The sequence below is a fragment of the Erythrolamprus reginae genome, chromosome 1, assembly GCF_031021105.1.
Source record: "Erythrolamprus reginae isolate rEryReg1 chromosome 1, rEryReg1.hap1, whole genome shotgun sequence".
Taxonomy (NCBI): domain Eukaryota; kingdom Metazoa; phylum Chordata; class Lepidosauria; order Squamata; family Dipsadidae; genus Erythrolamprus; species Erythrolamprus reginae.
The window spans coordinates 19,980,458-19,994,225 of NC_091950.1; the positions used below are offsets into that span (position 1 = coordinate 19,980,458).

The 13,768-nt window shown below is 44.6% G+C and overlaps 1 protein-coding gene across 1 annotated transcript in view; it reads right to left on the reverse strand.

Moving 5' to 3' along the window:
- The window catches only part of WDR18 (WD repeat domain 18), a 102,925-nt gene that overhangs the window by 70,485 nt on the left and 18,672 nt on the right, over nt 1-13,768 (reverse strand). Inside the window, exon 2 of the mRNA XM_070746464.1 lies at nt 12,802-12,912. Within this exon, the coding sequence (XP_070602565.1) occupies nt 12,802-12,912 (111 nt within the window). The remainder of the gene's footprint in view (nt 1-12,801; nt 12,913-13,768) is intronic.

The window sequence follows — 13,768 nt, forward strand, 5'->3', positions numbered from 1 at the left end:
CTTCTCTGTGGTGGCCCCGGCCCTCTGGAACCAACACCCCCCCCCCAGAGATTAGAATTGCCCCCACCCTCCTTGCCTTTCGTAAGCTGCTTAAAACCCACCTCTGTCCTCAGGCATGGGGGAACTGAGATACACTTTCCCCCTAGGGCTAGGCCTTTAAAATTTTATGCATGGTATGTCTGTATGTATGATTGGTTTTTCATATACAGTAATGGTTTTTTAACTGTTTTTCGTATTGGATTATTGTTATACAATGTTTTATTACTGTTGTGAGCCGCCCCGAGTCTTCGGAGAGGGGAGGCATACAAATCCAATAAATAAATAAATAAATTTATAGCTCCATTTAAGGGTGGGGGGAGAGAGATTACTGAGCAACAAACCATGGTGTCCTTCTAGGCCAGGTTCAGTAGACTTTGCTTGGTTACCAAGGTGAATTCCATTTGCTGTTGGTGTAATAGAAACATAGAAGTCTGACGGCAGAAAAAGACCTCATGGTCCATCTAGTCTGCCCTTATACTGTTTCCTGTATTTTATCTTACAATGGATATATGTTTATCCCAGGCATGTTTAAATTCAGTTACTGTGGATTTATCTACCACGTCTGGTGGAAGTTTGTTCCAAGGATCTACTACTCTTTCAGTAAAATAATATTTTCTCATATTGCTTTTGATCTTTCCCCCAACTAACTTCAGATTGTGACCCCTTGTTCTTGTGTTCACTTTCCTATTAAAAACACTTCCCTCCTGGACCTTATTTAACCCTTTAATATATTTAAATGTTTCGATCATGTCCCCCCTTTTCCTTCTGTCCTCCAGACTATACAGATGGAGTTCATGAAGTCTTTCCTGATACGTTTTATGCTTAAGACCTTCCACCATTCTTGAGACCTTCCACCTTCCACCAACACATAATGTTTTTAGGTTCTTGTTTTGCACTTGAAACCTCCAAGAATCCATTGTGTAGCCTCATTCAGCGGTATGGGATCAAATAACATCAACATGTAGCGATAATAATAGCACTTAGAATGATATACCTCTTCACACTGCTTTACGGCCTTCTCTAAAGCGGTTTTACAGAGTCAGCATATTGACCCCAACAATCTGGGTCCTCGTTTTACTGATCTTCGAAGGATGGAAGGCTGAGTCCATCCTGAGCCCATGAAAAAAACAAGCTCCTGGCAGTCTGCAATGCAAGTAGTCCTCAACTTACAGCAGTTCGCTTAGTGACTGGTTCAAAGTTACAACAGCACTGAAAAAACTCTGTTTCAGTGTTTCTATATATCAGCTCACACAATAGTGGTACTGTATAAGGGCCACACTGAGAGTTATATTTTATTTTATTTTATAATAATAATAATAATAATAATAATAATAATAATAATAATAACAACAATAATAAATTAATAATTTATTAGATTTGTATGCCGCCCCTCTCCAAAGACTCTGCTCAAAAAAAAATAAAAGGAACACTTAAACAACTCAATATAACTCTAAGTAAATCAAACTTCTGTGAAATCAAACTGTCCATTTAGGAAGCAACACTGATTATTATATGATATGATATGATATATTTATTGGATTTATATGCTGCCCCTCTCCAAAGACTCTGCTCAAAAAAAAAAAAAAAGGAACACTTAAACAACTCAATATAACTCCAAGTAAATCAAACTTCTGTGAAATCAAACTGTCCATTTAGGAAGCAACACTGATTATTATATGATATGATATGATATATTTATTGGATTTATATGCTGCCCCTCTCCGTGGACTCTGCTCAAAAAAATAAAAGGAACACTTAAACAACTCAATATAACTCCAAGTAAATCAAACTTCTGTGAAATCAAACTGTCCATTTAGGAAGCAACACTGATTATTATATGATATGATATGATATATTTATTGGATTTATATACTGCCCCTCTCCGAAGACTCTGCTCAAAAAAATAAAGGGAACACTTAAACAACTCAATATAACTCCAAGTAAATCAAACTTCTGTGAAATCAAACTGTCCACTTAGGAAGCAACACTGATTTATATGATATGATATGATATATTCATTGGATTTATATGCTGCCCCTCTCCGTGGACTCGGGGTGGCTTACAACATATAAAAAACAATACAATATAGTAGCCTAAATCCAATTAATTTAAAACTAAATATACTAATCTATAATCCCCAATTTTATTAAAAACCCGATCAAACCCACTCAGACAACAACCAAACATGACATTCATCAGCCAGGGGGTTAGAATCTAATCGCCCCAAACCTGGCAGCATAGATGAGTTTTAAGACTCGTGCGGAAGGCGAGGAGGGTGGGGGCAATATGAATCTCTGGGGGGAGCTAATTCCAGAGCGCTGGTGCCCCCACAGAGAAGGCCCTTCCCCTAGGCCCTGCCAACTGACATTGTCTAGTTGACAGTACCTGGAGAAGGCCGACTCTGTGGGACATAACTGATTGCTGGGACTCATGTGGCGGCATTATATTATATTTGCAGTGGCGCAGTAGCTAAGATTCCGATCCTAATAATAATAATAATAATAATAATAATAATAATAATAATTTATTATTATTATTATTATTGTTATTATTATTATTGTTGTTGTTGTTGTTGTTATTATTACAGTAGAACCCCGACTTACGAATTTAATTGGTGCCGGAAGGAGGCTCGTACGTCGAAAAGCTCGTATGACGAAACATTGTTTCCCATAGGAAACAATGAAAAAGCGATTAATGCGTGCAAGCCCGAGGGCTGAGGCGGCGGTAGCGGCGGCGGCGGGGAGTCCAGCGCTGCCTGAGCTGTGAAGGTAAGGGCCAGGGAAAAGGGAGCCAGGCTGCTTTTTCTTTCCCGGGGGAGCGGGCGGGAAGGGCGAAGCCTCTAGGCTGATCTTTGCGGGTGGAAAGTGTGGGATCAGGCAGGGCGTAAGGCAGAAAGCCTCATTTTTTTGAGGGGAAAAGACGTCGGCTGAGGGGTGCCCGGTGCTTCCCGGCGAGGAGGAGGAGGAGCTGGGCTCCAGAGGGGCGCACGGGGAAGGGAGAAGGCGGCGGCTCAAGCCCTTCCCCGTGCGCCCCTCCGGAGCCCAGCTCCTCCTCCTCCTCGCCGGGAAGCACCGGGCACCCCTCAGCCGACGTCTTTTCCCCTCAAAAAAATGAGGCTTTCCGCCTTACGCCGCCTGCTCTGCAGATCAGCGGGGCCACCCAAGAAAAGCGTCGGTGGCTTCCCTCGCAAAAGGCTGCGCCCGGTGCCGGCTGTTTGCCCCGCGGCTCTCTCGCCTCAGCGAGGGATAAGCAGCACGTGAGGCTGCGGCGAGAAACAACAAGGGCAGCAGCAGCAGCGAAGGCGCTCCGTCCGGCCTGAGGGGGCCGGTGCGGCGGCTCCTTCGCCTCCTCCCGCGCCCCGCCCCCGCTCGGCAATCGGCTCGGCGGCATTGCTGGCGTTCCAGGCGGGCCACCCGGCATGAGCACCGGTTTCGTGCCTCTCAGGCCGGGCAGATAACAGGTGCGCCGCTCTGCCCGGGATGGGGCTCCTCTGGAGCCCCCGTGCGTCCCTCCTCTCAGGCCGGGCAGATAAGAGGTGCGCCGCTCCCACGGGGAAAGGAGGAGGAGGTGGCTCAAGCCCTTCCCCGTGCGCCCCTCCGGAGGAGCCCCTCTGGCGGTTGTCCGGGCGGGTGGAGGTGGCTGGGGCTGGGACGCTGACAGGGACAGGCGGTGAGCGCTCGTATCCCGAATGTGGGCTCGTAAGTAGAACAGAAATATCTCTCCCCTCCTAGCTCGCATCTCGAAATGCTCGTATATAGAGCAGCTCGTATGTCGAGGTTCTACTGTATTATTATTTAGATTTGTATGCCACCCCACTCCAAGGACTCGAGGCGGCTCACAACAATATAAACAGTGTACAAATCCAATTTTAAAATACAATTTAAAACCCTTATAATAAAATAAAATAATCATACAACCAATCAAAGCATACACCAGCCTTGACAATTGGTGTGTGTGTTAGTTTCCCCATGCCTAGCGGCAAAGATGAGTTTTTAATAACTTACGAAAGGCGAGGAGGGTGGGGGCAGTCCTAATCTCTGGGGGGGAGTTAGTTCCAGAGGGCCGGGGCCGCCACAGAGGAGGCTCTCCCCCTGGGTCCCACCAGATGACATTGTTTAGTCGACGGGACCTGGAGAAGGCCAACTCTATGGGACCTAATCGGCTGCTGGGATTCGTGATCAGAAGGTCGGTAGTCCAGCGGTTTGAATCCCTAGTTCCACATAACAGAGTGAGCTTTCGTTTCTTGTCCCAGCTTCTGCCAATGTAGAAGTTCGAAAGCACATAAAAAATGCAAGTAGAAAAATAGGGACTACTTTAGTGGGAAGGTAACAGTGCTCAATGACAAAATTGAACGGGTCCAAAGACGGGCTACAAGAATGGTGGAAGGTCTTAAGCATAAAACGTATCAGGAAAGACTTCATGAACTCAATCTGTATAGTCTGGAGGACAGAAGGAAAAGGGGGGACATGATCGAAACATTTAAATACGTTAAAGGGTTAAATAAGGTCCAGGAGGGAAGTGTTTTTAATAGGAAAGTGAACACAAGAACAAGGGGACACACTCTGAAGTTAGTTGGGGGAAAGATCAAAAGCAACATGAGAAAATATTATTTTACTGAAAGAGTAGTAGATCCTTGGAACAAACTTCCAGCAGACGTGGTTGATAAATCCACAGTAACTGAATTTAAACATGCCTGGGATAAACATAGATCTATTGTAAGATAAAATACAGGAAACAGTATAAGGGCAGACTAGATGGACCATGAGGTCTTTTTCTGCCGTCAGACTTTTATGTTTCTATGCTCCGGGCTTCGGCGTTTAGTCATGCTCGCCACAGGACCACAGAGACGTTTTTGGCCAGCACTGGCTCTTTGGCTTAGAAACGCCCCCTAGAGCCGGAAACAACAAGTCTCCCCTTTGAAGTGCCCCTCCTCACAGCTGACCAAGATATGGACTCTAGCTGTCTCACACTGAGACATAAAAAATATAGCATTTTCTCCCATTTGGGACCAGTATGTTATATAAGCCAGTTCTGCAGTGATGTTACATATTATTATTAGAAGCCTCATTTAAGTGCCATTTATTTTAGTGCTGGTCAGTATTTTCTTCTTTGGTTTTGATTTTCTCTTCAATTGTTATGGGCGTGCGGCACTTAAGAGTTAAACTCGGAGAGTGGCAGCTTTATAAATCTTTAAAACAAACATCTATATAAAAGCCTGACTCAGCGAGTCTGTTTACCAAGTCCTGGCTGTTGGCTACTCGATAGAATTAAATGTACAGTTGCAATTTTAATCACTTGACTCTCTTGGTTTTGGTAATTTCCCATTAAGATGCATTCCAAGAGAAAGAGGGAGGCCACCACAGCCTTGAACAAGTGGGATGAGAAGGATAAGATGACTTACTTTCTGTAGCTTTATTGGTGTGTGACACTCAACATGAATTATTGCAGCCCTATTTGCACCGGGAGTCACTGCTCACAGTCACTCATGCCCTCATCACCTCGAGGTTCGACTACTGTAACGCTCTCTACATGGGGCTACCTTTGAAAAGTGTTCAGAAACTTCAGATCGTGCAAAATGCAGCTGCGAGAGCAATCATGGGCTTCTCTAAGTATGCCCATGTTATACCAACACTCCACAGTCTGCATTGGCTGCCGATCAGTTTCTGGTCACAATTCAAAGTGTTGATTATGACCTATAAAGCCCTTCATAGCATTGGACCAGAATACCGCCATCTGCCGCACGAGTCCCAGCGACTGGTTAGGTCCCATAGAGTTGGCCTTCTCTGGGTTCCGTCAACTAAACTATGCAGTCTGGCGGGACCCAGGGGAAGAGCCTTCTCTGTGGCGGCCCCGACCCTCTGGAACCAACTCCCCCCGGAGATTAGAACTGCCCCCACCCTCCTTGTCTTTCATAAACTCCTTAAAACCCACCTCTGCCGCCAGGCATGGGGGAACTGAGACATCTCCCCGGGGCCTATACAGTTTATGCATGGTATGTTTGTGTGCATGTTTTCTTTTTAATAAGGGGTTTTTAATGACTGTTAGTTATTAGATTTGTTATATATTGTGTTATTATTGTTGTGAGCCGCCCTGAGTCTAGGGAGAGGGGCGGCATACAAATCTAATAAATTGAATTGAAATTGAATTGAATTATCACCCCAGCTTACTTTTTAGAATAGAATAGAAACATAGAAGACTGATGGCAGAAAAAGACCTCATGGTCCATCTAGTCTGCCCTTATACTATTTCCTGTATTTTATCTTACAATGGATATATGTTTATCCCAGGCATGTTTAAATTCAGTTCCTGTGGATTTACCAACCACAATAGAATAGAATAACAGAGTTGGAAGGGACCTTGGAGGTCTTTTAGTCCAACCTCCTGGTTAGGCAGGAAACCCCATACCATTTCAGAAAAATGGTTCTTCAATCTCTTCTTAAAAACGTCCAGTGTTGGAGCATTCACAACTTCTGGAGTCAAGTTGTTCCTCTGGTTAACTGTCAGGAAATTTCTCCTAAGTTCTCGTTTCTTCTTGATTAGTGTCCACCCATTGCTTCTTGTCCTGCCCTCAGGTGCTTTGGAGAATAGTTTAACTCTCTTTTCTTTGTGGCAACCCGTGAGATATTGGAACACTGCGATCATGTCTCTCCTGGTCCTTCTTTTCATCAAACTAGACATAACCCAATTCCAGCAATCCCATTCTTCATATATTCTAGCCTCCAATCCCCATCTTTGTTGCTCCTCTCTGCACTCTTTCTAGAGTCTCAACATCCTTTTTGCATTGTGGAGACCAAAACTGAATGCAATCTTCCAAGCGTGGCCTTACTAAGGCATTATAAGTTAGTATTAACACGTCCCACAATCTTGATTCTGTACCTCTTTTGGCAGCTGCTGCGCACTGCATGGCAGCAATTGCTGCAAAGGGGCCCAAACCAAGTACTGAGCATATACTTTTCAGAGGTCCAATATTGTTCTATGTACAATCCATGTTTTATTGATAGCATGTAATATTCTAATTTTCTGAGATGGTGGATTTGGGGTTTTCATGGGTGGACCCAATAATCATCACAATTATAACAAATCATGGCTTGAACTATCTTGCATTGCATGTAATGACTCTCTCTCATATATTGCCTCCGAGACCGCCTCCTGCCGAATGAATCCCAGCGACCGGTCAGGTCCCACAGAGTTGGCCTTCTCCAGGTTCCATCAACTAGACCAGTGTTTCCCAACCTTTTTTGAGCCGCAGCACATTATTCATGTTTTCAAAATTCTGGGGAACACTGAAGGGGGGGCGGGGGGGCTAAAGAAAAGTTTGGACAAAAAAAATATCTCTTCCTCCATTTTACTCTATTTCTCCCTCCCTCTTTCTCTCTCTTCCTTCCTTCCCTTCTTTCTCTCCATCCCTCTTTCTTTCTTTCTTCCTCTCTTTTTTGCTCTCTTTCTCTCTCCCTCCTTCCCTCCCTCTATGTCTTTCCCTCTCCCTCCTTCCCCCCTTTCTCTCTCTCTCTCTCTTGCTTTCTTTCCCTCTCTTTCTCTTGCTTTCTTTCTCTCATTCTCTCTCCCCTCCTTTTTCTCTCTCTCTCTTTCTCTCTCGTTCACCACGCCAGCAACAGAGAGAAAAAGAAAGAGCGAGAGAGAGCCGGAGAGAGAGTGGAGTGCGCAGCAGCCATCAGCCTCCTCGCCCTCCCAGACGTCCCCAGCGCCCGGCCTCGCGCCACCTCCCGTTAGCCCGGCCGAAAGCCACACAGTCCCGGACTCCCGGATCGCTCGCTTCTCCGGCCAGCGCGGCGCTTTCCTGGGCAGATGGCTTTGCTGACCGGAGAAGCGAGCGATCCGGGAGTCCGGGACTGTGTGGCTTTGCGCCATGAAGAGAAAACGGCAGCAGGGAAAAGTCGGCCGTTTTCTCTTCATGGCGCAAAGCCACACAGTCCCGGACTCCCGGATTGCTCACCCCAAGGCAGGAGGCGGCGGCGGAGGAGAGTGGGCGGATCGGGCGGGCAATGGGGCAGGGCGGAGAAGCCAGGGGCGCGTTTGGCCGGAGGCACCGTGGGGAGGCAGGGGCAGGGAGGTGCGGCAGTAGGTGCCTCCGGCCAAACGCGCCCCTGGCTTCTCCACCCTGCCCCATTGCCCGCCCGATCCGCCCACTCTCCTCCGCCGCCTCTCGCCGCGGCACACCTGACGGTGTCTCGCGGCACACTAGTGTGCCGCGGCACACCGGTTGGGAAACGCTGAACTAGACAATGTCGTTTGGCGGGACCTAGGGGAAGAGCCTTCTCTGTGGTGGCCCCGGCCCTCTGGAATCAGCCCCCACCCTCCGAGCCTTCCGTAAGAGTCTGAAGACTCATTTATGCCCCCTGGCCAATGAATGTGTTGAGAGAATGTTGAGTGTATGGAATGATTGGTTTTTTAAATGCTTTTTGGGGTTTCAGATTTTTAATTAATTAATTGGATTCAAGATATTGTTTATTGTTTATTATATGTTGTGAGCTGCCCCGAGTCCTCGGAGAGGGGGGCAGCATATAAATCCAATAAATAAATAAATAAATAAATAAAGTTTCCCCTTTTAAGTTGCATTACTGAAATGTGTGAACGTTTGCACGCTATTCTAATTTTTTGAGGTTCACCTATATTTCCCCCAAATAATTTCATATCAGACTGCAGAACAGTATCCAGCGGAGTGAAACAGGTCTTGGGTGCTGTTGTGTTTGGGCCTGGGCCAGCCATTGCTCCCACAGATGTGAGAGACGCGGCACAAAGTGAATGTGAAAGCCTGGCTGACAGCCAGGAAGATGTGGCAGACAGCCAGGAGGATTCAGCAGACAGCCCAGGGGATTTGGCCTGCAGTCCCTCAGACAGTCTGTCCTCGCTCAGTTCGTCTGCAGACCAATACATTGATTTACGTAGCCAAAGAGCTATGCAAAGAAGGGATCGTTTTAAGGAGTATTACAAATCATGATAGGAGCACCTGGGTTGGGTGTGGTTCCCTTAATGAGGGCTAAATGGATAAAAAGGGAACAAGGGCCAAGGCAAACTGTGGCTGTTTATCTGTGTTGTTTTGTGGTTCCTGCTTCAAGTTTCTGTGCTGTTGGAGTTTTCAACCCAGCTTTGTCAGACAAGTGGGAGGTGAAAACTCTGGGACTTGCTGTTTGCTTCAAAGATTCAAAAGGACTCCTGAAACCTCTTTGCTCATTCCAGGTTGTCTTTGTTCGTTTGTTTTTCCCTGTGTTTTTTTTGTATGCGGCTGAAGTAAGCCTTGCATTGTTTTCGGACATTAAGAACTGGGTTTTTTGAGTAAGCTATTTTTGTGTATCTAATACAAGTTTGCTGATTAGCAGAGCACGTGTGTGTTTGATTTCTTTTCACTGGGCTATTACGCATTGCCGAGCCAGTCAGGCAGAACAGGTGCCGTGTTGCTTAACGTTTTTATTGGTGATTTGGGTAAAAGAGTTGATGATCACCTGCAAATGACACCAAAGTAAGGGACTGGCTTATAGAAGCGAAAGAGAAGATTAGAAAAGGATTAGGCTTTAGCAGTGGGTTGAAATCAATATGCTGAAATTTAACAGGGAGAAACGCAAAGCCTTGAATTTGGCAAGAAAAAAGGAAGGCTGTAGGACGGGGAGGATTCGGCTGAACTGTATGTGAAAAGAATTCTAAGCTTTCTAAAAGATCACAAATTGAACACGAGCCAACAAAATGCAACGGCTGCTAAAAAAGAAAACACTATGTTGGAAAGTATCACCAGGAACACACAATCCAGATTGTGAAAAATAAGGGTCCTCACTCTGCTTTGCTATATTCAGATGCCATCTCTCCAATTTGACGCACTGCAGTCAGGAAAGGACATTAGCAAAGTGAAATACGTTCGGTGATGACAAGGGGGTTGGAAATTAAGTCCTGTAAAGAATGGCTTCGGGGACCTAATAGGTTTATCCTGCAAACAAGACGGAAGAGGATAGGCATGACGGCAATCTTTCAAAGCTTAAACAAGAGTTTCGATATAGTAGGGGTTCTGGTTTCTGGTAGAAATTTAGCAATTACAAATAACTCTTATTAAATGCATTATTTCATGAATAAAGAAACTCCATTTATTTCTCTGCTCTTCTGGAATTCAAACACATTCCATACAGGCACTCAGTCCGTTATCTCCCTTAGCTGCATTCCACACATTCCTTCTCCTGCTCCACTTAACAAGATTTATTTTCCTAACAGCATGATTTGGAAAAACAGCAGAACTGATGGTTAACAACACAGAATACTTTTGCTTACTTGAGAGGTTGAAACTCCACCCTTCTTCCCCACTGACACCTTGACTTTCCAAATACATCACTACAGTATTTAACCCATTCCTCTCCTTAATATCTTCTTCCAGACCTCTATTCTCTACGTTTTTGAGCCCTTCTGAATTTAGGGTTAACCCAGCGAGCGTCTGATTCTCCCTCGCTAGATCCTGAACTCATAGCCCCATCCTGTGGCTGGCCTCCCACCTGTTCTACTACCTGTAACCCTGGGCCCCCCACTAATTCATAACCACTATCTGAATCCGAGTCCTCAATATCTTCATCATCCTCCAACTGATCAGGAGTATGTACAACAATAGGGAATGGCCTTTTTCTTTATTGTCCAAAAGATCATAAGTCATGAGTTTGAAACTACAGGGAAATAGGATGCCTCGCGAAATGGTACAGTCCTTTTTTACCAGATATCATCAAACAAATGCTGGATAGTTATCTGCCCAAAATACTTTAGCAGATCCTGAATCAAGTGGGTTGGATGAGCTGATTTCTGATTTTCATCCCAAAATAAGACCTCCCCGAATAAGGCCACATGTTTATTTCAAGGTTTGAAAAAAATATAAGACAGGGTCTTATTTTCAGGGACTCATGCTATTCTATTCTATTCTACTCTATTCTACTCTAGTTTAGTCTAATCTAGTCTAGTGTATTCCTTTTCTCTATTCCATATTTAAAATTTCTATGCAATTTGATAAACCATTTTCAGTGTGTACTTCATGCCATTTTTTATGGCTATTTAAGAATGGTGTTATAAGGATTAAGTGTTATTTAATGACTCATCTATTTGTTTTTAACTAAAACTGTTAATAGTCATCACCTGGAAGTGAGTTCTAAATAAAACAGACCAATACAAAACCAAAGTGGTGGTTAAGGCAGGGGTGGGCAATTAATTTTGCCATGGGGCCGCATGGGACATTGGGATGGTTATGACTAATATAATTAACTCAGATATCATATGTACATAGTATACATATGATATCTTTTCATAAACAAAATATGTTAAACAATGCAAAGATTTACAATACAATGAAAATATTGAGGACCTAATTACATCATTATTTAATGATGAGATGATGAACTCCAACCAGCAGGAGATACCAAAAAAAATAAAAAAATAAAAGGGTTTGGTTCAAAGTTCTGCTCAGATGAAAGAAATTGGAGTTTGAGAAGGGTTGATTCTCAGATAGTGGGCAGGCCGGTCACAGATAGCGGGCGGGCCGCATGCGGCCCTCGGGACACCCCTTGCCCAGGTCTGGGTTAAGGCATCAGACTAAAAAACATGACACTATAATCTCATGATGGTGAACCTATGGTATGCGTGTTGTGGGGAAAATAGGAGGAAGGAGTTATCAGGCATATGCACTATCTTGAGTTGTTTATAAAAATAATACAGACAGGATATATACATGCATAGACGTATGCATTACAGTATATAAGTATCATATTCATACCTACACACATACATTAGAGAGAGAGAGAGAAAGGTATGCCACTTTCTGCTCTCACTGCATTAAAGAACACCTCCAGTATCTCACTGTGCATGGTTCAAGATAGAAACATAGAAACATAGAAGACTGATGGCAGAAAAAGACCTCATGGTCCATCTAGTCTGCCCTTATACTATTTCCTGCATTTTATCTTAGGATGGATATATGTTTATCCCAGGCATGTTTAAATTCAGTGACTGTGGATTTACCAACCACGTCTGCTGGAAGTTTGTTCCAAGGATCTACTACTCTTTCAGTAAAATAATATTTTCTCATGTTGCTTTTGATCTTTCCCCCAACTAACTTCAGATGGTGTCCCCTTGTTCTTGTGTTCACTTTCCTATTAAAAACACTTCCCTCCTGAACCTTATTTAACCCTTTAACATATTTAAATGTTTCGATCATGTCCCCCCCTTTCCCTTCTGTCCTCCAGACTATACAGATTGAGTTCATTAAGTCTTTCCTGATAGGTTTTATGCTTAAGACCTTCCACCATTCTTGTAGCCCGTCTTTGGACCTGTTCAATTTTGTCAATATCTTTTTGTAGGTGAGCTCTCCAGAACTGGACACAGTATTCCAAATGTGGTCTCACCAGCGCTCTATACAGCGGGATCACTGTCTCCCTCTTCCTGCTTGTTATACTTCTAGCTATGCAGCCAAGCATCCTACCTGCTTTTCCTACCGCCCGACCACACTGCTCACTCATTTTGAGACTGTCAGAAATCACTACCCCTAAATCCTTCTTTTCTGAAGTTTTTGCTAACACAGAACTGCCAATACAATACTCAGATTGAGGATTCCTTTTGCCCAAGTGCATTATTTTACATTTTAGAGATCTCTAAATGTACTCTAACAGAGAACAGCAAGCCCAACTCTTCCACCAGTGTTTCAGTTTCTTAAAACTTTCAGCCCGCTCTCTCCTTGAGCAGCCAAAACAATCAGACTGCATTCCACACCAATGCTACCAGCTCCCTTACCTCCCAGAGGTAGATGCTTTCAGCAATACCTGCCAAGATGTAGAGACCATTGGGAGCAGCTGTCAGGCAAGCCACTGGGCCCGGGCATATTATCTTCTGCTGGAGTTGATCCTAGAGACACGGAAAAAGAATGCCGATGAGCACAGATGCACTTGACCTGAAAAGGGTTGCAACAGGGATCAGAGGGAGCAAGCCCTACCTGACAAGCAAAAGGAGAAGATAAGACTGTGAACTGGGCTTGAGAGGAAGAAAATGTCACTCATTGGTAGAACACACACTTGATTTGATTTGATTTGATTTGATTTGTATGCCGCCCTTCTCCGTAGACTCTGGGCGGCTAACAACAGTAGTAAAATAGCATATAACAATCCAATATTAAAACAGTTAAAAACCCTTATTGTAAAACCAAACATACGTACAGACATACCATGCATAACATTGTAAAGGCCTAGGGGGAAAGAGTATCTCAGTTCCCCCATGCCTGGTGGCAGAGGTGGGTTTTAAGAAGCTTACAAAAGGCAAGGAGGGTGGGAGCAATTCTAATCTCTGGGGGGAGTTGGTTCCAGAGGGCCGGGGCCGCCACAGAGAAGGCTCTTCCCCTGGGTCCCGCCAAGCGACATTGTTTAGTTGACGGGACCCTGAGAAGACCCACTCTGTGGGACCTAACTGGTCGCTGGGATTCGTGCGGCAGAAGGCGGTCCCTGAGATAATCTGGTCCAGTGCCATGAAGGGCTTTATAGGTCATAACCAACACTTTGAATTGTGACCGGAAACTGATCGGCAACCAATGCAGGCTGCAGAATGTTGGTGTAACATGGGCATATTTGGGAAAGCCCATGATTGCTCTCACAGCTGCATTCTCTACGACCTGAAGTTTCCGAACACTTGAGTTGCCCGCAGAATATTCCAGATTCAATCATCAGGTTAAAAAAAAAAAAGGACCAGGCACAAGGTGACAGAAAACACA